The 26,491-nt window shown below is 40.5% G+C and overlaps 1 protein-coding gene across 1 annotated transcript in view; it reads left to right on the top strand.

The window, feature by feature from the left end:
• Positions 1 to 10,986, top strand: part of TMEM59L (transmembrane protein 59 like) — a 47,031-nt gene extending 36,045 nt beyond the window's left edge. The window contains exons 7-8 of the mRNA XM_072112423.1: positions 4,175 to 4,292; positions 6,136 to 10,986. Coding sequence (XP_071968524.1) covers positions 4,175 to 4,292; positions 6,136 to 6,297 — 280 coding nt within the window. The 3' untranslated portion in view covers positions 6,298 to 10,986. The remainder of the gene's footprint in view (positions 1 to 4,174; positions 4,293 to 6,135) is intronic.
• The last annotated feature ends 15,505 nt before the right edge of the window (positions 10,987 to 26,491 follow it).

The raw sequence follows: 26,491 nt of genomic DNA, 5'->3' as shown, positions 1-26,491 counted from the left end.
AAATGTGCTGGCATGTTTTACACCTGCTTTGCAGGCAGGGCGAGGTACCATTTTCTGATGCTGATCTCAGGGCACTCCGGACAACAAGTTGTTTCAGGTTTGGTGGTTGTCAGAAGGACAGGAGAGGAGGGACTGGGAATATTTCTTTTAGTCTTGTATCTTTATGTAGAATCGCTGGAGTTCCTTGGCAATATGAAGTAGGATCGCCAGTTGTGGGCTGTAAGTGACTACTAGGGGCAGGGCAGCCATCAGGAAATTCGGGGCCCCATACAGCAAAAGTGTCTGGGCCCCAACACACCCCAAAACCGAACAAGCCTCCTGCCCCCCGCAGTGACCTTTCACAAACAGGGTTTGAGGCCTGTTGCTACGACAAGGCACACTCTTCTGGTAGATTGCCAATAGGAGTCATACTATTGAACGTCACGTGCAATTTTTCACATTTTCATAAAAAAAGCTAAATCCTGCTATTGAGGGACCTGCTCAGGTTTCAAGTCATTTTGAGAGGCCTAAATAAAGTAAAACCCCATAAATTACTCCATTATAGAAACTACACCCCTCAACGTACGTAAAACAACTTTTATGAAGTTTGTTAACCCTTTAATTGGTTTACAGGGGTTAAAACAAAATCGGATGCAATTTCGAAATTACATTTTATTTGGCTAAATTAATGTGTTTTTCATAAAATGTACAAATTCTCAGTGGATAAAATTCCAAAACGCTCCTCAAAATTTGATCCCCCATCTCTCCCGCGTATAACAATACCCCATATGTGGTGGTAACCTGCTGTATGGGCACACGCCAGGGCATTGAGGGGGAGCTGCGCCATTCAGAGCAGATTATGCATTGTCACTTTTTATTGGCTATACAATCTTTATTTTTTTGGCAATTTGGACATTTAAGGGCTTATTTTTTGCGACATGAGATGCACTTTACAAATACTTCATTTAAGTGGGTCTATAGCTTTTCGATGAGATTTTATTAACTCTTTAATGTATGGAGGAAAAGAAAATTGTCAATTTGGGGTTTCTTTTTTTTGTATATTTTGGGGGTCGTACACCATACACTAAAAATACTATAATATTTTCATTCTATAGATCACTACGATTACGGTGATACCTCATTTATATAGTTTTTCATTTATTTTTACAATTTTACTGGAGAAAAACTAATACAGAGGAAATCTTATTTGTTTCTGCATCGCCATCTTTTCGGGAACTTAACCTTAATATTTTTTGGTTGACAGAGCTAGTTTAGGGCTTATTTTTTACGTGTTGAGTTGTTCTTTCAATTGGTACCATTTTGGGGCACATAACTTTTTTTGATCACTTTTTAGAACATTTTTGTAAAGGGATTTTATGAAAATTTATATTTTTGGCGAGTTTTTCGGGTTTTGTTTTTACGGCGTTCACCGTACGGGTCCAATAATGTTTCTGACTTATTGTACAGATTGTTACGGACGCGGTGATACCAAATATGTGGGGGGTTTTGGTGATTTTCAGGTATTTTTACTTTATTAGATGTGTATAGGGAATGTCTGTGTTTAGGGGACTTTAACTCTATTTAATTAATTATTTTTATTAAAAATTGTGTTTATTCAGTGTTTTTAACTTTTTTTTCTTTACTTTTACAGGTTAGCTTGAACAAGTGATCCACTGATCACTTGTTCAAGCTATTCTTCACCTAATACAGTGTAATACAGATGTATTACACTGTATTATGTGAAACACTGAGCATGCTGCGCATGCTCAGTGTGTCACAGCCGGGTCCTGCCAGGAGGCACGGACCCGGCACCCGGAAGAAGATCGCGCAGCCCCGGGCACCGGCAGTCCCGGGGCTGCGATCAGAGCAGCGGGACCCCCCCGGTAAGCGCCGCGGGGGGGTCCGAATCCTGTTAAATGCCCCTAGCACGCCGCGGTCAGCGCGACCGCGGCGTGTTAGGGGTTAACACCCGCGATCGGAGAAATCTCCGATCGCGGGTGTTAGAGGAGGGTGTCGGCTATAATATATAGCCGACACCCGCAGCTTCTGGCCCCGGCTCCATTCAGGAGCCGGGGCCAGAAGTTTGACGTACTATTACCGCATATTACCCCACCAGCCGGGCCCCCCCCCCCTAGTGTCTTAGAGTCCGGGCCCCATAGGGCAGTACCAGTTGTACTGCCCTATCGGCGGCCCTGACTAGGGGCACTCTGGCCCCTTGTTGGGTCTCCTTAGATGTTAATGGTAAATGGTCTCTGTTGATGGCTGCTGCTTTTCTTATTTGGTTGTCAGTCACTTTTGGTATGTAGCCCAACTGGAGAAATTCAGACCTGAGCTCCAGAAGGTGTTTTCCAGATCTGTCTTGTATAAACAGATAAGGTTGTAGGGTATAGCCTGTCTGTATATGATAGATTGTCTGGTATGTTTGGGGTGGAAGCTGTAATTTCTCAGGTAGGCTGTTCGGTCTGTTGGTTTAATGGAATATTGTTGTGGTTAAGCGGCTGTCTTTATTTGTGCTGTGAAATCCAGAAAGTGTATCATCTGCAGTCCAGATGATCAGAATGTCATCAATATAACGGAGCTAGATCATGGGTTTTGTGGTACATGTGGATAAGTAAGCACCTTCCAGTTCAGCCATAAAAAGATTGGCACACTGTGGTACACACCTTGTTGTCTGGAGTGCCCTGAGACCCCCATCAGAAAATGGTACCTCGCCCTGCCTGCAAAGCAGGTGCAAACCATGCCAGCTCATTTGCACGGGTGACCATGTACCTGTACCTCAATCACAGCAGGTACATAAGATCAAGCGGACCTTTTCCTGCAGGTCTTGGAATGTTGTCTACCTTATTATGTGTCAACAGTGTCCAACCACAGGCCAGACTCTACATCAGCACATGAACTCGCACCGATCTGATATTAAAAATGAAAGAAAAGATCTCCCAGTAGCTGCACATTTCTCCAGAAAGGACTACACTATGGAAGATTTGCAGATCACTATTTTAATGGGACATTTTAAGACACAGATGGAGAGGAAAGAATGGGAGTATAAATTAATGCAAAGATTCAACACCTTACAAAGTGGCCTTAACATTCATGCCAGCTTCATGACCTCCTATCTCTGATCTGGAGGCCACAAGCAGATTAGAGCCTGGTCTCGGCTCACAGGTTTTTAGTTTGTTTATAGCTGTCCTGTCATAAATAAGATGTCCCTGTTTTCATCAATCTGTTTTAAAGGGTTTTTTTTTAATATACTTTGATGATCACTGTGCATTGTGCATACAATACTGTGAATTTTCTGTTTCATGCATAACATCATGTCTGAAGAAGAGACCTAGTATTCTCTAAAGCTCACCATCAAATATACTCAGTTAGCCTCAAAAGGGTATCGCCTGATTTCTTCACTCTTCTTCTGCTCTCCATGGCTAACATGGTACAAATCTACACTACTAGCAAATAAATGAATGGAACATTTGTGGCCTAAAATGCTCATTATGAACCTTGATAAAGTCCTTGAGGGGTTAAGTTTCTGAAATGGTGTTTCTATTGTTCTGTTATCTCAGGGGCTATGAAAATCTGACAAAACACCCAAAATGTAATCCAAAAACTCCAATAGCTAATTGGCGCTCCATCCCTTCGGAGCCTGACTGGTTACCTCTACACCAGTTTACAACCACATGTGAGTCATTTCCATACTTAGGACAAATACCCTAACAATTCACTGGGTATGTTTTCTTCTTTAACACCGTGTGCAAATAAATATTTAGGGGCCAAAGCAACATTCTTTGGAAATAAGTGAATTTTTCACTGCCACAAGTCAAAGTGAATTAAGTTCCATGAAACACCTGAATTGTTAAATGTTCACTGTGTCCCTTAATAGATTTTAGAAATCTAAAGTTATTACCAGATATAGTGGCAGATTTGAAAAAACAAACGTCCATAAAGTGAAAATGAGCTTGGTTCTTAAAGGGTAATTCCCACAAAGACAAGATTCTTAAATATACTAGGGATAACAAAATAACACCTTCTCTAATTCACTGTTGTACAAAAATACAGCATTTCACAGATATAATTCCAACCTGTCTCTATCAGTCCTGCTGTACACAATTTCGATTGCCCCAGGATCCGCTGTTAATCTTGTGACAATGTGCTCACAGTTCATGAAAGTAGTCTTAGTATTAATTTTTTTTTTTCTCTGCAGGCGCTCAGGATTGCCACGGTGGATTCTGGCTGCTTGCTTGTTCCTTTCTATCATGGTGATGCTCTGGCTTAGCTGTGCCAGCTTGGTGACTGCCCCTGATCAACACATAAAGGCTCAGGTACCGTACAGTACCCCTTTCTTTTTATGATTAGTAAATATTATTTGAAATTACCGTATATACTCGAGTATAAGCCGACCCGAGTATAAGCCGAGACCCCTAATTTTACCACCAAAAACTGGGAAAACCTATTGAATCGAGTATAAGCCAAGGGTGTAGTATACAGCCAGCTAGCCCCCTGTAGTATACAACCAGCCAGCCCCTGTAGTATACAGCCTGTCCCAAGTAGTATACAATCAGCCTGCCCCCATGTATTACACAGCCTGCCCCAAGAAGTATACAGCCTGCCCCAAGAAGTATACAGCCTGCCCCAAAAAGTATACAGCCTGCCCCAAAAGTATACAGCCTGCCCAAAAAGTATGCAGCCTGCCCTCAGTATGCCTAGCGAATAATAAAAAAATAAACTTAATACTCATCCTCCGGCGATACTCACCTTTGATGCTTAGTGGCGGCTCCCAGTTCTCGGCGGCGGCGGCTCCCGGTCCTCGGCAGCGGCGGCTCCTGATCCTCTGTGGCGGCTTCTCTCTTAATAATAATAAAAAAAAAAATTAATACTCACCTTCCAGCTCTCGGAACCTCGGCGCGGGCTCCCGGTCCTCAGCTCCTGGTCCTCGGCGGCAGCTCCCGATCCTCTGCGGCGGCTTCTCTCTTCTATTTTCACTTGTCGGCAGTCGCGTCCATGCGACCTGCCGACGGGCGCACAGTGCGATGCGGCGGTGTCGCCGCTGATGACGTCATAGACGCGACTGCCGGCAAGTGAAGATAGAAGCCGCCGCCGAGGACCGGGAGCTGCCGCCGAGGACCAGGAGCCGCCGCCGAGGACCAGGAGCCGCCGCCGAGGACCGGGAGCCCGCGCCGAGGTTCCGAGAGCCGGAGGGTGAGTATTAATTTTTTTTTATTATTATTGACTCGTGTATAAGCCGAGATGAGGTTTTTCAGCACATTTTTTGTGCTGAAAAACTTGGCTTATACACGAGTATATACGGTAACTCAGAATATAGACAGTTAATGTGTATTATACACACACAAAATGATTTTTTTATTTAAAAATGGAGCAGTATTGTTCCTTTGGGGATAAGAACGGTCCTGTTTGTTATGCATAAATAAGCATTTGGTCTTCTGATTGAAAAATTATAGCTGTATATTATTCTCTGTAAAAAAAAATTTAAATTATTTAGAATAATTTTCAAGGCAACCATTTTTACACAACCCTTTTAAAGGCTTCTAAACTCACTAGTTTATATTTAAACTATTAAAGGGGTATTCCCATTTCAGCAAATTAATGTAATTGTTTTCATGATAAAAAGTTATGCAACTTTCCAATATACTTTCTGTATTAATTCCTCATGGTTTTTTAGATCTCTGCTTGGTGTCATTCCATAGAAAGCTTCTGCATTTACTTCCAGTGGACAGAAATGTGAACATGGTCACACAGGTGCACAGATCGTTATATCATATAGTAATCAGAGCTGTGTGTTATAATGAGCTGTGCACCTGTGTGACCACGGTCAGATTTATGTCCACTGGAAGTAAACATAGAAGCTTTCTATAGCAGGACAGCAAGCAGAGATTTAGAAAACCATGAGGAATTGATACAGAAAGTATATTGGAAGGTTGTATAACTTTTTTATCTTGAAAACAATGACATTAATTTGCTGAAAGGGGAATAACCCTTTAAGCTTCCAAAAAGTAGACTGTCTCTGAGTTTTGGTACAAGTAGAGCTCAGTGAACAAGTTACCATACAAAGTAATTAAAGTAATATTATACCACCATTGTAAAGTAATTGCTCAGCTAATATAACCTATAATGAAGTAAACCTATTTTATGTTTATCTTCTAATAGCCACTAAGCATTAATGGAGACAAAGAATACCTGGAAGACATGGAAAAGCCAGAACCCTTTCCCCTACCTCCTGTTGTGGCTGTTACCATCTGCCCTACTGAAGAGAGTGAGGAAGCCGGACCACTGCCAGTGAAAGTGGACTTGGATAAATCCATAATCTAAGACAGTCTTTTATATACCTTTAGTGCTTGGGGGGATTGTATACCACAATGCATTAAAGGAGATAATTGTATCGTTCTACTGGTTTCATGAACTGTACTCTTTTGCTTCTTTTTGTTGCAAAGCATCTAGGATGATTGACCTACAGATAGAACCCACCACATGTCCTGAATCTTGTGGTGTATGCTATGGAGAGTGAAAAGTTGCATTGTTGGTTTCGGTAATAATAATATTCCTTTATCAGCTTAAGAAGTTTTCAAGGATCTTATTAACTCACAAAGTTTCAAAAACAACTTGTTGGTATCTTCTGATGTATGAAGACAAATAGATTACAGAGCTTAACCATATGGAAATCTGTAAAATTTTCATTATGAGAAACTGTAATGTTATTATAATAATAAAGATGTCAGGTACGGTAAGAGGACTCTCGAACACCATAATATTCACAATATTTACTGACCTGTGTATTGACTTGTGTCTTTATATGCCCATGAGGACACTACTGGTACTGCATGAATCTAGTAATCATTATTATATATATATATATATATATATATATGCTTTTCTCCTTTTTTTAAACATGAAGTTTAAGCTAAGGTGCAATGCAGCTTTTACAAAATACATGAAATTTATAAATGGGCCACTTGCAATGGCAGATGCATTTATAAGTACAAATAGGTTCCATATGTTTTCATGTAACCAAGACAAAGATTTCCCCAGTTCTTCGGGATGTAAGATGCTTTAAGCCTCTAGCATTGTAGTAGCAAAAAGTATTGCACTACATGTTTGAGATTTTACATTTCCCATTGATTGTAATGACACCAGTCACTTTATTGACAATTTAGTTTTCTATTTCCATTTTTTGTAATAAGGTCCCCAGAAGTACAGCTGATTGCTGGGAATCTTAATATCGGGACCTCTTTCATTTCAGATGTTCTTCATTTGGTGACCGTTCATTTTCATATTAGGTATCACACAAAGTCAGGTTCTCCACTCAATTTGTCACCAGAATGTGTGACAAAATTATAAAAAAAATGTTTTAACCAGATTTTTTTTTTTCATTTTAAAGAACATGTTTAGAACACTCTTCCTTATGCCTAATAAGTCGCCTTCAGCCTATGGGCACAATTCGGTTTCATTTGTTTCTGGTCTATATATTACTAAAGAATAAAATCACAGCAATGTTTGACAGAGCATGCCCATTTAATCTTGAGTCTAGATTCTTTTAAGCCTGCTTTATTTATGCGTTCTTACTTTGATAATTTTGTTTATGCAATAAATTAGGAATTGGTTGATAACAAAAATCACAATGGTTATTACTGTTGCCCTGCAGGACTAAAAGACATCTGAATAGTACCTGTATGTGTATCCTAAACTTAGTCCAGGACTGCGTGGCATATAACCGCCATGGATTAGTTCAACAAAAAATATGCCACCTTACAGTAGGAATGAGGCCAATAGATTTTAAACGTATCCTGACACAAACTGCATTAATCTGCACTGCACAGATAAGTCACTTACATTGTAGATTTTAAATCTTCAACACATGTATTTATGCTATGGCTTTTATTGTACATTTCAGCCTTTTGCAGAGAAAAGTTTGATAGCTGATTTCATCTTTAAAAATAAGTACCCATGTAATTTTTACTGTCCCCATATTTAGGAATCTTCTTGCTACTACTGTAGATCTGCTCAGCTAGGCTGAGAGCCAATATTCAGATATACATATGTAACTTCCTTAAGGAAGCAAAATCAATGTGAAGCCAAAGTGGCTTTGCGCAATTTTTCAAATACTAGTCTTTACACTATGCCTTGTATAATACACTTTCATCTACAGACACTGACACATAAATGATGTGATTTACAAGGCCATTCTAAAGTGTAATGTATTGTTTTTTGCCACTAAATACAATCTCCCTCTCCCTCCCTCAAGTGGACATATCAACAATGTCTCCAGGCATGCTTGTGGTTTCAGTAATTCTAGCATATCTTCTTTCTTTTCAACCTGTCCTTATCCATAGAGTTGTTTGCCATTCAATTATAACCACATTTTTTTCAGTTTCTTTTAATTGCTAACTTCAAAGTTATCTGTAACATTCTTTCTTTTCACCAAAATATATAATTTCTACCTCATCCACACAATTAAATTCTATATCTTTTACACATTGGCAGAGCGCAATCACAGTTGACTTCCCCAACACTTGTACACTTAATTAAGACAAAAAGAATATGTATAGCTTACTTAGAACATTGTCAGACATATAAACTGGCAATTTATTTGGCGTACGTAGAAATAATGAGACATCATATGATTCATCATGGCCAATTCTTACTTATGCCGGCATCACTCATCTCATGTAAATGTAGGCAGTTGTATGCCTATTAATTATGTTTCCATGTTATCTTTAGGTATTATCATCCTTCTTACATATCATATACATTACATATGTATTTCTTATACATTACAACATATTTGATTTTCGCAGGGAATGTTTGTTCCAGAAAAGTATCTTCCACATCTCTGAAATTATATAAAGCTTAATAAAGGCTTGTTGTGCTCCAAATCTTAATAATGGATTGTGCTCTAAATCTTTTGCTGCTGTTTACATTGTGAATGTCTGCAAATTAAAGATCCAAGGATGAATCACTTTAGACAATCAGTCTACTTTTGATGTTTTCTTTTTTTGGAAGTTACTAATTAAAGCCTCTTTTGCAATTTTCTCTTTACAGAAATTATTTTATTCTGCATGTAGGAGAGTTTTATATTATTACTCTAATGGTTTAACAAAAAATGTCAGCAACCACCATGCACTTAAATTAGCCTCCTTTGAAATGTCAGCGGATTATATGTTTATGATTAGTTCTGTACACAGTGGCAGATGTGAAACAAAATGGATATTGGATGTATTGGGGTTAATTATCATTAGGGCTGCTCCTAGCAATAGTTCTGTGACTGCTTTTTGACGTCTTCTGTCCATCAGATTTAAAGTGGCGTTCGTACTTTAATAAATCTGTCTCAGCAGGGTCTCAGATTTTTTTTGTAAATAATTGCTGAGTAACAAAAAAATTGCAAGCATATACGCCAGGAGGGGAGTGGAGTGACTTTTTAGTGATTATAAAAAATAGCATAAATTGTCATAAATCCAGATTTATAGGGCGTTGCACTAGCGGTCGTTCTATGTTTAAGCACTATTTCTCAGTGGCAGGAAAAGACCAATGTTATTCAACCTATAATTTAAAAATTAATGTTATCTTTATAAATTTCCATTTTAATTTATGATTATTTTCAGGCAGTTTTAGGCTTTCCCTAGCAAAGTCCTTCAGGTGGGGGGTGTAATACCAGAGCCTGGAGGGGCTCTCCTTAATGCCCCCTGAAGCTCTTTAGCCTCAGACATAAAAATAAAAGTCATGTTTAAAAAGCCAGCAGCCTCATATCCCTAATAAAAGGATGCATGATATAAAGCACTGATGGTGCTGTGTAGAGGTTAATTTAAATTACATAGTTACATATTTTATATATTTAAAAAAAGACACATGTCCATCAAGTTCAATCTTGAGCATTGTCTATTATTAGCTAAAAGCTGGATGTGTAAGTGGGCAAAGTTAATGGGAAGTAATTACTCTGTTTATCTAATGGGAATTAAAGGGAACCTGTTACCAGGGACCTAATTTTCACTAAAGACAGGTTGCAGGAGCCCTTTCCACCTGTATTGCAAATATGCCTCTCTGCCTTTTATAAGCATTTGCATTACAATATAATTGTATGTTATAACTTGCCTTGCACACTGACAGAATCCTCTGTTAGTTCCCAGGGATTGGCTTTTTGGATGCATTTCACAAAACAACATGTTACTTGCCTGGGCTGCAGCCTGCTCAGCTCTTGGCCCCCACCTTTGCGCTCCTGTACAGCTCCTCCCTCCTGCTAATTCACAGAGGTCACAGCCTGGTGAGCTGACATCAGTGTGGAAGTACTGTGATTTTCTATTCAGTTTGAAACTTATATCTGGCGATAAAAAATGTGCAAAGCAAAAAAAATAATTAATTGCTGCATTTACATTCTTATTAACGGTACTTTGACCTTATTATTGGTAAAAGCAAGATGTATTTAATATATTTTCTGATCTGATTAGTCTGCTTGCCATGATTATTTTCATTGCTTTCCAGTTTTAAGTCTTCTTTTACTACCACTTATTGCTCTGCTTTTCTACGTTTTATTCAATTAGATCACTATGCAGATTTGTGACTGGTTTGTGCTAAGCTGTCTTCCTATTGCATTATTGGTTTCTAAGCTGGCTGAATTCTTTTGTATGTATATTTATAGACTACTTTACTGTTTAAATTTGGGACTTGACAATGTAGGCTTTTCTTTCACTCTAATATATCAAGGATTAGAGTAGGTTTCATTTTGTAAATCTTGTTGTAGTAAATTAGATATTCTTGATGTAATTCTGTGGTATTAACATAAATGCATATGTTGTACAACTGCTTAATAATGATATACATTTTACTTAAACAGCTGTAAACATTAATGTGCAGCTCATATGTAAGGAATTTGTTTAAACCTTGGGCCAAAGTTTCAGACAGCCATAATCTTGTATATTCCTGAAGTATGTGTAAAAGATGCATTGCCAGTTTTTATGTGATTCATCATGCAAATGTTGTCCAGATAACAATAAATGTTTTTTTAAATGATCCTTGTTTGCTAGGTTACTACTTTTAGTAATGCTTTAACATAATTTCTACTACATAGCCAAATATGCCTAAGAAATTATTTTTGTAATAATGTAAGGCACACAAAATGTATTGCTCAATATATTCTGTGAGGTTTCACCATTAACTCCTTACAGCTTTAATTTCAGGGATATTTAGCATAGTTGCAGACGTAGTGGTTTAAGAGCCATATCTTTATTTTTTGTGCACTACCTTAAATTGTTTTACATTAATTTTCTTGATACTTAACAATTATTAAAGGATTTTTTAATTTATAGTTTTATTTGTGATTAACATTACAAAAGTTGTAATATATACCAATAATTTTTTATGATTTTTAAGTTAACTTGACATCAGCGGGGAGCGGTGATCTCCTTGACAGCCTTAGGTCTTCCAACGACCCGAGGCTGACTTGTGTTAACCCCTTCATTACAACGTGCTATCAGCACATTGTAATGAATGAGGAGGAAAATCTGCATATACTGCCATACAGTAGTATGACAGTATTTTATAGGATTGATCAGACAACATAGGGTTAAAGTACCCTAGGGAGTCTTAAAAATAGTAAAAATAAAAAAGAGGGAAAAAAATTATAGTAAAAAAACTGTAAAAAATAATAAACACATTAGATATCACGCGTCCGAAAATGCCCAATCTATCAAAATATAATAACTGTTTTTCACGGTGTTCAACCCTGTAACGGAAAATAGCGTCCAAAGTCAAAAAAGGTTGTACAGTCCTAAAAATGGTAGCAATGAAAACGTCATCAAAAGTCACAAAAAATGACACCACCCACAGCTCTGTACACCAAAGTATGAAAATGTTATTAGCAGCAGAATATGGCAAAATAAAAAAGCATTTTGTACAGGAGGTTTTAATTTTTGTAAATGTATGAAAACATTGTAAAACCTATACAAATTTGGTATCCTCGTAATCGTAGCGGCCCAAAGAATAAAGTAGAAAAGTCATTTGGGGCGCAAAGTAAAAGCAGTAAAATCCAAGCCCACAAGACAACGGTCCAAATGCGTTTTTTCACCATTTTCACTGCATTTGGATTTTTTCTTTCCGCTTCCCAGTACACGTCAGGGAATATTAAAAAAGCAATAATTTAATAAATAAGTAAATTAAATATTAAATATGCAGGTGGGGTGTGAAAAAAAGAAATGAAAAAACAAAAAAAGGCTAGGTCGTTAAGGGTTTAAGATACAGAAGGCATTACACTTAGTTTGCATTGGTTTACCTTAGTTTGGTAATATACTCGCAGCTGCAAAGTGGAAAGAGATAGTAAATGGCACGGCACATGAATTATACATGCATGTACTTTTCATGTGGAATGTACAAGATATGCTTTCTCCGAGGTCTGGTAAAACGTGATGTTGGAGGGGATGTGAATAATAAGAAAATTAAGTCATATCCATAACAATATACCACAGAAGACCTCTTAGAGTGGCATCTCTGAGAGCACCAGTTATAGAGGGAAACAACCCCCTGTGAAAGTAGATATCTTGAGCAAAGCTGTACAGGGTAATATAGTCTATAAACTGCTTGCCATCTAAGTATGGTGGGCACTTGTTTACCCCTTAACGACTTCTCTCTTTTTCATTTGTGTTTCCGTTTTTTCTCCCCAGATACAAATATCTACAGACTATTTATTTTTACACGTAAAGAGCTGTGTGAGGGCTTATTTGCTGTGTAACAAATTACATTGTGACGGTAAGCTTGAGAAGCGGCAAAAAAATTCCAAATGCACTGAAAAAATGCATTTGCGCCTTTATCTTGCGGGCTTGGACTTTTACAATTTTCATTGTGCGCCCCAAATGACATGTCTCCGATTCTGACATTTGGACGCTATACTCCTTGCTCACAGCCGGGAATTACTGCTCATGTTTTGCTGACAACAAAATTTTTCTGATTCATGTATAAGTGCATACTATTCACCAACAACAAAACTTTTTTGATTCACATGTTACTGCACGATATTCACTGACAACAGAACTTTTCCAATTCACTTATTAGTGCACACTATTCACTATTCACTTGAGCACTTTTATGATCAACTTATAACTTTATGCAATTTACTGACAAGAGCAACTTTGAAATCAAGGTATGATTGATGTTGATGATTTATGATTTTTCTGGAGCTGAATACAGGACCTTGTGCTATATAACAGTTGACAAAGGCTCGAGGACGGACCATAAAGTGTCCTGTTGTACCTTTATGTATACTCTTTGACATAATAGAAGAATAACGGATTCATCAGCTGTGAGTGCCTAGAATTATTTTGAATGTTGTATGTCTAGCCCAGCACATTCCTCCCAGTATAAAAGTAGCCCAAGTCAGCACCGAGCTTTATTATATAGGTAGACCAGGCCAGCACATGCGCCCAATATATAGGTAGCCCAGGCCAGCAAATGCCCCCTCAGTATATAGGTTGCCCAGCACACTCCCTACAGTATATAGGTAGCATAGCACATTTCCCTCAGTATGTAGGTAGCCTAGGCCAGCACATGCCCCCAGTATATAGGCAGAACACCACATTCCTCCCAGTATAAAGGTAGCCCAAGTCAGCACCGTGCTTTAGTATATAGGTAGCCTGGCCAGTGTATTATACACAGTATATAGTTAGTCCAGGTCTGCTCCTGACCCCCAGTATATAGGTATCCCTGGAAAGCAGATGGTCCCCAGTATATAGGTAGCCCAGGCCAGAGCATGCCCCCCAGTATATAGGTAGCCTGGGTAAGAACAAGGTATACACGTATCCAGGGTCAGCTCCAGGTTTCAGTAGGCCCCTGGGCAACAGATGCTTAGTGGGCCCCTTTGCAGTGAAATACACAGCCCCCCTCATAATTTAACTATATACAGCCCCCTTACTGTTCTATTATATACAACATCCCTTTGATTCATTATATACAGGCCCAGTATCACCAGATAATGCCACTTGCCAGGATATGCTTGGTGCTGTCGCCAGCCCTGCATGTACCACAGGAGAATTTTAAAAAATGTATATTCACCTGCCTGCAGCCTCCTCGTCACTCCCACATTTCTCCTCTCGGAAGAATATTTTTAACACCTCTACTTTATTCTTTGGTTCGGTACAATCGCGGTGATACCAAATTTAGACAGGTTTTATTGCGTTTTAATACATTTTCAAAAATGAAACAAATTTTTGCCATCTTCTGATGCTAATAACTCTCCTCTCGGACACCAGCAGCGTCATACCACCAAGTTTTAAATCTTCAAACACTTAAATAAGTTTCCCCTTAGTTACAATTGGATTTCTTTCCCGGAGACTGCAATGGGATCTATTAGACTTGCGCAATCCAATTCAAAGTAAAAGGGCTGGAGTTCGGAATCAGCAGGACTCTTATCCAGAGATTTTCTCTGCAAATCTGCATATCCCCTATTTTAGAGTACACCTACTCTGGCTGGGACTGTTAGTCCATTAGTTGAGTTGATGATGTTTGCTGTGGATAAAGGCACAACACTTCGTGCAAAAAAGCACCAGCGTTATAGAATGCTATTTTTTCCCTCATCACATCATTTTTTGACTAACACAATAATCAATAATTATCTGCCAAGAACTGCCAATTCTGGACATTCTTTCAGATTTGCCAGTTCATAAAACTAAAATATTTTAGAAAATAAACATAAAAGCCCACAGGAAATCATTTAATGTTTCATAACAGCAATGTTCAAGTCTTTTCCCACTCTCCACTACATGACATACATTTTCTGCCTGCTGGTCTTCATTACCTTTGGGAATCATGGCAAATTGCTTTCCAACTACAAGATCTTGTTTACTTCTTAAACATTATTTTATCCAGAATATAGCATGCTTATCATCTGAAGTATTCTTTGCCATTACCTGGAAAACTAAAGCCAGAGGGGAGAATGAACCTCAAGAACCTAAACAGAAAATATGATCAATACAGCCATCTTTTCTTTCCAACACAAAAACAGTGAATTTTAGGATGCAGCCATTTTGTAGCTGAAGGCTCAGTCCCATTTTTTGTATTCTGACATGCGGCTCTTTATATGGTTATAATTTTTGAACTCTGTTACTTATCAAAGCGATTCTGAGAATGTTTTTTCTCCATTTTAATGGTAAATTTTGGCTGATAAGTTTTGCATTTATTTACAAAAAAAAAGAAAAAATGATGAATTTTTTGAAAAATTAGCCATTTTCAAAATTTGAAATAATCGCGTTTTCAAGCAGATAGATTTACCACCTAAATAAGTTGCTGAATAACATTTCCCATATGTCTACTTTACATTTTTCATAAATGTCTGGATAATTTATTTTGATGTCACGCGGCTTACAAATCCAATATAGATTTTTCCGTATTTTCAGAATTTACTATTTTGGGGATAAATACTGTTTTGAATGAAATTTTACATATTTAGCACCCTATATAACCAACCCATTTTCAAATCTGTCAGAAACAGCTTTTATGAAGATTATATAGTAAAGGTTAAAGGAAACCTTAAATTTTTAACACCTCTACTTTATTCTTTGGTTCGGTACAATCGCGGTGATACCAAATTTAGACAGGTTTTATTGCGTTTTAATACATTTTCAAAAATGAAACAAATTTTTGCCATCTTCTGATGCTAATAACTTTTTCAAACTTTGGTGTACGGAGCTGTGTGATGTGTCATTTTTTGCAAAATGAGCCGAAGTTTTCATTGCTATGATTTTGAGGACTGTGCGACATTTTTATCACTTTTCATTACATTTTTTATGTCATGTAAAAAGGTGTAAAAGTCGCATTTCGGACATTTGGGCACCATTTCACCGCCAGTTATAACTGTTTTTATATTTTGATAGATGGGGCATTTTGGGACGCGGCGATACCTAACATGTTTGTGATTTTTACTGTTTATTATGTTTTATATCAGTTCTTGGGAAAGGGGGGGGGTGATTTAAATTTTTAATATTTTATAAATTTTTTTAACTTTTTTTTCACAATTTCTTAGACCCTCTAGGGTACATAAACCCTAGATAGTCAGATAGTTCCTACCATATACTGCAATAGAACTGTATTGCAGTATATGGCATTTCTGCACAGTATACGTTACAATGAGCCACTGGCTCATTGTAACGAATCTGCATAAACCATTCACCCTGGAGTCTGCAAGCACCGACCGCGGGTTATAGCGATGGGTCTTTGCTGCAATATGCAGCAAAGCCCATCTCTGTATGAAGAGCCTGTGAGCCCTCTTCACACACCCTTCATAGCTCTGCAGCAGATATATTCATTTCATTATATGGACATTTCATTATAAGGGGCTCTGCTCTGCATCTTTCTGTAAAGAGGGGCTCTGTTGAGTACATTGGACATTTTATTAAAGGGGGGTTCTGCTGTAGACATTTCATTAAAGGGAGGAAGTGCACAGGAAGGGGTGGTGTCGTGGGGCGAAGGAGATACCCAATGGGGTTTATTTACTAAGGGTCTGCGGAATGCACTTTCGTCGAATTTTGAAAATTCCCAATGCACTTACACCGGGAAGAAGAAAGTGAACTCCGGCGGACCTGAGTGGGGAAGCGACAGATGCAGGAAATTGGGCGCACGATCTTTGTAAATCGCGGCACAGTGCATTGTCATCGGACAATACACTTTGGGTGAACTCTGACGGCTGGGTAAGTAAATGTGCCCAGTTATTACACTGCCATACTGATGTATGGCAGTGTATTATACCAGTCAGCCTATGCAAATTACCCCACAGGTTAGTCAGACAAGGCAGCTCTGGGGACCCTGGACCTCAGGGTTTCCATGTAGACGAACGGCACCCCAATGGCCGCAGGCAGAACGATCATACGGTGGGAAGGTGGGTGACCCCTTTAGGTGCTGCAGTGATGTTTGACTGTGGCGCCTTAAGGGTTAAACAGCAGGGAATGTGGCTATCGCGATCTCGGCTGTAAGTGCAGAGACTCGGGTGTCACCTACAACCAGCCTCCTACAGGGATCGGCTCCTATACAACAATTGTTAGTATATACATACTAAAATGTTTCACTACCTCCACCTAATAAACACTAAACAGCAGCTAAACAATAAAAACACAAATAATAAGAATGGTAAAAAATGGAAATGATTGTAGTGATAACCAGGCCGGGATGTCAAACCCTTAAATCAACAACAGGTGCTCTGTAGGACTGCAATATACTGAAGATATGCAGGAAAACAACATCTAGGCCCAGACTATTCAATAAATGTCTGTAAATAATAATGTCCAATTGCGCAATCCGATTATTCCTAATAATAATAATCTTTATTTATATAGCACCATCAAATTTTGCAGCGCTTTACAAAACATAGGGGACAAATATAATAATACCTTACAGAGTACAAACAGTCATATGGAACTATAGGAGTGAGGGCCTTCCTCACAAGAGCTTACATTCTATGAGGATGAAAGGGGTTTACACAAGAGGTAAAGAGGTTGTATAATGGCTCAGCCATTCTTTATAAGGAAAATAATTTAATAAATAAAAATTCTGCTGCTTGAACCAGCCACAGCCCCCATCTTACATACATATCCAAGGTGAAAGTGACTGCGGAGAAGCTTGGAGCTTGGTGTATATCTGGTGTTTGCTGGATAACAGATGGGAGAAGAACATAGGATTGATTTAGTAAAGAGACAGCTGACATTTCATGCAGTTAGCGAGTGCATCAGCAGAACAATTAGCATTTTAGAAGTTTCAATGGTCAAAAATGGGCAGATTCTCAAGATGTTTCTGAGATCCATACGACAAGAGCGAGCAAGAGATTGAATATACAATTCAAAGGAAAGGTCGGAGTCCAGCACAACCCCAAGACAGTGGGCCTGCTACCTCCGTGCTATAGGAATCCCACAGACCGAGATGGAGGAGTCGGTTGGTAGATGGTAGAAAGATAAGGAGTTCAGTCTAAAAAGGTTACGTTTCAAGAAGAGAGAGTACATGATGTTCGAGATGGCAGGGAGACAGTCACCAATGTTTTGGATTAAGGCAGGGGTGATGATACCCAGCTGTATACTTCTGCATGTAACATCAGCATAGAGATGACACTGTAAACCAAATCTGCTAATGGTTTGTCCGATGGGGGCAGTATATAAGGAAAAGAGAAGAGGACCTAGGACTGAGTCCCGAGGAACCTGGACAGTGAGAGGAAGATGAGAAGAGAACGATCCAGAAAAGGAGACACTGAAAGTGCAGTCAGAGAGATAGGAAGAAACCCAAGGGAGTACAATGTCCTTCAGGCCAATGGAGCAAAGCATCCTAAGGAGGAGCTGGTGGTCCACAGTATTGAACACTGGCGAGAGATCCAGAAGAATGAGGAGAGAATAGTCACCTATGGATTTAGCAGGAGAAGATCATTGGAGACTTTAGTAAGAGCAGTTTCAGTGGAGTGATAGTATGAAAACCAGATTGTAGGGGGTCAAGGAGGGAGTTAGCTGAGAGATAGCGGGTTAGTCAAGAACAGACCAGATGTTCCAGGAGTTTGCAGATGAAAAGGAGGATCAAAAATGGTCTGTAGTTAGTAGCACTGGATGGGTCCAGTGAAGGTTTCTTTAGTAAAGGGGTAACAACAGCATGCTTAAAGGAAGAGGGGACAATACCAGAAGAGAGGGATAGGTTGAAGAATTTAGTGAGGTGAGAAGTGACTGCTGGGGAGAGAGACTGTACCAGATGTGAGGGGCGGGGTCATTGATACAGATAGTCGGGACACTACTTCCTCTGTGAATGGCTCAAAGGAAGAGAGTGAACAAGGTAAGGTCCCGGAGGGAATGGGATTAGTGGGGTGAGTGGATTGAGAAATTATTTGCCGGATGTAATAAATGTTATCTTTTAAGTAGGTGGCCAGATCTTCAGCCCCAAGGTCTATGATAAGTGGTTGCACCTTTGGTGTTAGTATGGAGTGAAGAGTATCAAAGAGTCTTTTGGGGTTGTTAGGTATTAGTATATTAGATTAGACTTGTTTAGCAAAGTGAACGGCAAAGTTATAGGTTTGTAGCATAGTCTGCAGATGTGCAAGATTTTCTCCACAGACGTTCATCAATCCTGGCACACTGCCGAATGAAATACGTTTTTCTGGGTGCCAAGGTTGCCAGCATCTTTTTTTGAAAATTCCAGAGAGTGGTGCCATCTCATCTAGGGCGCTTCTGATAGTATGATTATCGTGGTTAGTAGCCAGGTTTGGACAGGTGAAAGAGGAGATTGGGGACAGTGCAGTCTGTAAGGTTTCAGTGAGTTGGTGAGTATCAATGGCACATGGGTTCCAGTATGAGTGATAAGTGGTAGGATTCAGAGAAGGTGATGAATTATTGAAAGTAAAAGAAAGAAGGTTATGGTCTGAAAGTAGAAAAGAAGGATTGGTAAAATTAGATATTGAAGAAAATCGTGAGAAGACCAATTCATGAGTAGGGGAATCGGAGCGGAGAAAAGATGTTAGTGCTAGGAGCTGAAAGGCGGGTGGCGAAACGGGAGTGTTAATAGGTATGTTAACCCCTTACCGCGTCGGGTCCCGATGCATGGAGAGGGCTCACGCATATTGCAGCAAACCCGTGCTCAGTGCTAGCGGGTGTTATCCTGGCCAGCTTCAAAAAGATGGTGGCACATTGCCGAGGATCGCCACTCCCAGTGCCATCATCGGGGAGCAGCGATCCGTTCCCATGACAGCCTTGGGTCTTCCGAAGACCCGAGGCTGTGTCGTTTTAACCCTTTCATTACAATGTGCTATCAGCATATTGTAATGAATAAGAAGGAAAATACCCATACTGTAGTATGGCAGTACATGATAGGATCGATCAGACAACCTAGGGTTAAAAATCATTAACACAAGCATAGCCATGTCCAAAAATGCCAGATCTATCAAAATATAGATATATATGGTTTTCACTTCACTTCACCCCGTAACAGAAAATAGCGCTAAAAGTAATATTTAAAAAATCTATAAAAAGTTATCAAAAGGTCATACAGTCCTAAAAATGATATCATGAAAAAGTTATTAGCGCCAGAAGAAAAAAAAAAGGTTTTAAATTTGTAAACGTATGAAAACATTTATACAAATTTGGTATCCCCGAAATGGTACCAACCCAAAGAATAAAGTAGACATGTCATTTGGGGCACTCAATAAAAGCTGTAAAATCCAAGCCCAGAAGAAAATGGCGCAAATACGGTTTTTCACCATTTTCACTGCATTTCGATTTTATTCCCCACTTCCCAGTACATGGGATGGAATATTAAATACCATCATTATGAAGTAAAATTTGTGACGCAGAAAACAAGCAGTCACAGAGCTCTTTACGTTACGGGTTACGCTCTAACCCTAAAAATAAAAAAGTTATAGATTTTTGAAGGTGGGGAGTGAAAAGTGGAAATGAAAAAACAAAATAGGGCCAGGTCGTTAAGGGGTTAAAGTCTCCCAAGATGATGGCTGGAATGTCACAGGATAGAAAGTGAGGGAGCCAGGAAGCAAAGTGGTCAAGGAACTGATAGATTGAGCCGGAACAGAAAATGGGCAGAAAAGTCTGAGGGTGTGGACCTCAAAAGATGGAAAAGTAAGAGAGGGTACAGGAGGATTGACCTGGAAGGTGCGACTTGGAGAGAGTAGTAAGCCTACCCCCTTCCCTGTCTATTCTCAGGTCTGGAGCAGTGAGGAAAGTGTAAGTCACCATAAGACAATGCCACAACCGAGGCAGAGTCATCCTGTTGGATCCATGTTTCTGTGAAGGCCAGCAGGTTAAAGAACTTAGAAAGAAAGAGGTCATGAACTGATTCTAGTTTATTACACACAGATCAGGCATTCCATAGGGCACATTTAAAAGGGGTTACGGGTGGGGGAGGAGAAGAGGGGATACACTGAATCTTTATAAGGTTAGCAGGGTTTCTGTGTGAAGTGTTTAAATATGCAGAAGGTGGGCCTGGGTTAGGAGAAGCTCTAAAGAGTTATAAGAAGTTATTTATTGCTTCACAACAGAACACTGTTATTGGTTAGTATGGTTACATAAAGTATAGAGTGTTTGAGTGGTGTACAAAGGTAAGTGAAGAAGTGAGATATTGATATGGATAATCTGTACTGGTGGAATAGATGGACGTAGGCAAGTAAAACAACCATAGCAAACAGAGAGAAAATGGAAAACATTTTCAGACAAACATATATGTTAACTTTTCTCTGCCATCTTACCTGTCTGCTGCCCTGTCTAACTGCAATGTATAACTGCAGTTACATACTTGTCTGAATACAGGCAGTCCCCGGGTTACATACAAGATAGGGACTGTAGGTTTGTTCTTAAGTTGAATTTGTATGTAAGTCGAAACTGTATATTTTATCATTGTAGTTCCCGACAATTTTTTTTTTTGCCCCAGTGACAATTGGAGTTTCAATTTTTTTTGCTGTAATAGGACCAAGAATTTTCAATAAAGCTTCATTGCAGACAATTTTAACCCCTTCACGCTCCGTGACGGATATATCCGCCACGGAGCTGTGAAGGTTGTATGAAGAAGGCTCACGGGCTGAGCCTTCTTCATACAGAGATGGGCTTTGCTGCATATCGCAGCAAAGACCCATCGCTATCACCCGCGGTCGGTGCTTGCACCGATCGCGGGTGTTAACCTTTTCTTTGCCGCCGGCAAAGTCGCCGGCGGCACTTTAAATTTGGCGGCGCGTGGGGGGGCGGCGATCGGTTGCCATGGTAGCCACGGGTCTTCGTTTGACCCGAGGATACATGGCTTCTGCATATGCATTACAATGAGCCTGTGGCTCATTGTAATGTATAGTGAGCAGAAATGCCATATACTGCGATACAGCAGTATTGCAGTATATGGCAGGAGCGATCAGACCATCTAGGGTTAATGTACCCTAGAGGGTCTAAGAAATAGTGGGAAAAAAAAAAAAAAAAAAGTTTAAAAAATGTAAAAAAATAATAAAATATTAAAAGTTCAAATCACCCCCCTTTCCCTAGAACTGATATAAAATATAATAAATAGTAAAAATCACAGACACATTAGGTATCGCCGCGTCCCAAAATGCCCGATCTATCAAAATATAAAAACGGTTATTGACGGCGGTGACCTCCGGAACGGCAAATGGCGCCCAAATGTCCAAAACGCGACTTTTACACCTTTTTAGATGACATAAAAAATGTAATTAAAAATGATCAAAATGTTGCACAGTCCTCAAAACGGTAGCAATGAGAACATTGGCTCATTTCGCAAAAAATGACACCTCACACAGCTCCATGCGCCAAAGTATGAAAAAGTTATTCGCGTCAGAAGATGGCAAATTTTTTTTTTCTTTTTTGTACACATTCGTTTAATTTTTGAAAATGTATTAAAACGCAATAAAACCTATATAAATTTGGTATCACCGCGATCGCACCGAACCAAAGAATAAAGTAGAGGTGTTATTTGGAGCGCAGAGTGAAAGTCGTAAAAATTGAGCCCACAAGAACATGACGCACATGCAGTTTTTTTCAATTTTTCCACATTTGGAATTTTTTTGCGGCTTCCCACTACATGGCATGGAATAATAAATAACATCATGGGAAAGTAAAATTTGTTACGCACAAAATAAGCCCTCACACAGGTCTGTACACGGAAAAATGAAAAAGTTATGGATTTTTGAAGATGGAGAGCGAGAAATTAGCGAAAATACCCTGCGTCCTTAAGGGGTTAAGCTGATTATTGCAATCTGGGACTATTTTAAAGCATCCAGAGAGCTTCACCAGAGGTCACAGTGGGCAGAGGGGTCCGTCTGTAACTATGGGTTGTCTGTAAGTCGGGTGTCCTTAAGTAGGGGACCGCCTGTATTATGTTAAGCAAACAATCAATCAATGAATGCAAGCATGGCCCTAATTTAGCTAGTAGAACATTTAACACAAGTTCTAAAGACTTAACACAAGTTCTAAACAGAGAAAAACTCATTGAGGGACACAGATGGAAATTAAATCAGTTAGGACAAAAAGGGGTCAAATGTTAGAGAAACAGACACAATACAAGGGTAATTAACAGATAAATACCATTGCAGTAGGCGAGACTGGAATGAAAGACACAGTACATGGGTGAGATTCCTACCCCGACACAATTACTTACCTGTCCACTCGAATTCACCTAAAGTGCATTGTCTGACGATAATGTACTGTGCCGCGATTCACCAAGATTGTGCGTCCGATATCTTAAATGTGTCGCTTCCCCGCTCAGGTCCGACAGAGTTCACCATCTTTTAAGTGGTGCATTTAAGTGCCAGGGCTCGCAACTCAATTTGAAAGTTAAATCCCACGCTCACTCCGAATCAGTTGGATCGTCCGACGGCACGCCCCCCAATTTGTGTCGCATGGAAGCTAACCAGCCAAAAAACGATCCCGTGCACCAAAATCACAGTGCAGACATCTGTTAAATACCTTTCAAAGCCGTGCAATCCCCGAAAAAGGTGAACAGTCCGACTAAAGTGAGCAATGCAACCCTTAGTAAATGAGCCCCGATGTATCCACAGTCCATGTTCATGTCATAAATGTTTTCCATAGGTCTATTGGAACTATTCTCACATATCCAATCTGACTTTTAAATCAGTATGTGGAAAATGTCTTGTATAGTACTTTTTCTTTTTTTTTTAAAATTCTTTATTTATATAACAATTTTTAACAATAAGTGGAGTAGAATATGCATATAGGCAAGACAGAACAACAAGTTAAACAAAAGAATGCATATATGTGACATGACCACAGAGACACGGTCTGGCTTAGGTTTTTACCGTCAGCTGAGCTGGGCGGCCAAACGTTCGCTGGTATGCCCAGGAAGGCCAAATGCAGAAAGAAGGGGGGACAAGGTGTTTTCCAAGGGGAGAGAGAAAAGGACGTGGGGGGGGGGGTTGGGAAATAAGGTGTGGGGAAGGGGGATAAAAGGGGAGGACAGGGGAGAGGGAGAAAAGAAGAAAAAAAAAAAAGAAAAAAAAAAGGGGGGGGAGCCCGGCCACAGACAGGGACCGGTGAGGTGGGGTTGGGGGGTTATGGGATCTCCAGGCAGCCAGGGCAGCCACTGGATGGGCGTCCATGTAGGTGGGCGCACTATTCGCCAGTGGCCAGGAGGGACCTGTATGCGGTTGATTGCCTGAACTGAGTCCAGGGAAGCCAGGTCTTGTGGAATTTCTCAAATGTGTCATGAATTGAGGCAGTGAGTTCTTCCATGAGCATTATTTCGTTAACCTTCGAGAGCCAGAGGGAATCAGAGGGGGCGATCGTTTGTCGCCACAAGAGGGGAATGCATGATCTTGCCGCCATAACGAGGAAGTGGAGAAGCGAGCGCTTGTACACCTGGAGTGAGATCTCGCTATGTTGAAGAAGGAATAGAGCCGCATCGAGGGGCAGAGAGTAGTCATCAATCTGCCTAATTGTGGATTGGACTGCGTCCCAAAAGGGAGTCAAAGTGGGACATGACCAGAAAGTGTCAAGGAACGTGCCCTCCGCAGCCCCACACCTCCAGCATGTTGGGTCCGCATCTGGAAACAGGCTATGGAGTCTGGTCAGAACCCGATACCATCTGGATAGCAATTTGTAGTTACCTTCTTGGAAGCGTGAACTGATGGATGACTCGTGGGATAGAGAGAAAATTTGCTCCCTTTGCTCTGGTGTAAACATCACTTGGAGATCTTGTTCCCACTGGGAGATGAAACGAGGAGGGGGTTGGTTTTCTGGACATTGTAAGATGTTGTAAGTAATGGAGAGACCATGTCTCAACTGTCCGGTGCCCGAGCATATAGTTTCAAAGGGAGTAGGAGTATCGTCGTAAGAGTCTGTGCAAGAAGGACTGTAGTGCGAAAGTGCGCCAAGGACTCAGAACCGAAACCCCTGAGGACTCTGCTATGTTTAGAAGGGATCGGGAGGATTTGTTTGCCCGGAAATGTGAAACGTTACATATGCCAGCCGCCCTCCAATTGCGGAAGACCGGGTCTTCCAATCCTGGAGTAAATTTGGGGTGCCCCAAAATAGGGGACATGTTTGAGTGAGGGGAGATGAGAGGGCCTCTAACAACATCTGAATGGCATACTTTTAGGGTAGGCCATATAGTCCGGTGGTTGGGCATTCCGAGTGTCAGTGATTTGTCGAGCCACGGGGTGGCAGATAGCTGTACTGTTGAGGAGTGTTGTTCAAGGGGTACCCAGGATTTACTTTTAGCGTGGCGACACCAGTCAATCACTCTCACTAAATGTGCCGCCCGATGGTAGGATCTGATGTCCGGAAGGGCAAGACCCCCCCGGTCTTTGGGTCTACATAATACCTCCCTTTTCAGTCTCGCCGGTTTTCCGGCCCATATGAATGAATGCTGGATGGCTTGGATTGTGCGAAAAAAGGCTGACGGAAGGCAAATGGGAAGCGCTTGAAAGAGGAAGAGAATGCGGAGGAGACCGTTCATTTTGAAAATTGCACAGTGTCCTAGCCATGTAAAGGTGTTTTTACCCCAGGAGTCGCAGTCTGCTTTTATCGCCTTTAGGAGAGGAGGGAAGTTTAATCGATATAAGTCTTTGGGGTCCGGGGGGATCTGAATCCCCAGGTAAGATAGGGCCTCCGAAGACCACTTGAAGGAAAATGCCCCTGCTCGATGGTCCCTCTTGACGGAGGACAAGGTCACAGATAAAGCTTCTGACTTCGAGAAGTTTATTTTAAAATTCGACCAGCGAGAGTATTCATGGAGGCATTTCATCAAGTTGGGGAAGGATACTCTGGGATTGGTCACAAAGAATAAGAGATCATCCGCGTACGCAGCAATCTTCGATTCCTGTCCGCCAATTGTTAGACCGGAGATGTCAGGGTTAGCTCTGATGTTGCGTAGGAGTGGCTCGAGGGTCAGGACAAAGATGAGAGGTGATAGGGGGCAACCTTGTCGGGTACCGTTGCGAACTGGAAAACTGTTAGAGAGAATGTCGTTGACCCGAACCATGGCTGTAGGGATTGAATAGAGGGACAAAATCCAATACATCATGTTGGACTTTAACCCAATGCTGCGGAGTGTCTCAGTCATAAAGACCCAATTAACCCTATCAAACTCCTTTTCGGCGTCTGTGGACAGCAATGCTAAGGCTTTAGAGTGCGTGCGAGCGTGGTGTTGTCCCTGGCCTCGTGACCAAGGAGGAAACCTGCTTGGTCAGGAAGTCCAATTTTGACTATTAAAGGCATGAGACAAGTGGCAAGTATCTTGGCAAATAGCTTAGTGTCCACATTAAGAAGTGAAATGGGCCTATAGCTGGCACACTGCGCGGGATCCTTCCCAGGTTTTGGCAAGACTGTGATGTTGGCTCGCAATGAGTCCGTGGGTGGGGGCCGACCGGAGGTGAGCGAGTTGAAGGCGGCTAGCATGTGGGAGGTGTGGGGAATTGCTCTGGTAGTTGACTGGTAGCAGTGCAGAAAGCAGGGACACAAGCAGGTTTAAAAGTCCAACTTAAGTGTTTTATTCACACTTGCTAAACAGAACACAAATTCAGCCTTGGCTTGGGCACATGCAAGAAAAACAC

This window comes from Engystomops pustulosus, chromosome 1, assembly GCF_040894005.1.
Source record: "Engystomops pustulosus chromosome 1, aEngPut4.maternal, whole genome shotgun sequence".
NCBI lineage: Eukaryota > Metazoa > Chordata > Amphibia > Anura > Leptodactylidae > Engystomops > Engystomops pustulosus.
Note: the sequence above shows the minus strand (reverse complement) of the source record. Positions and strands in the feature narration are given on the sequence as shown.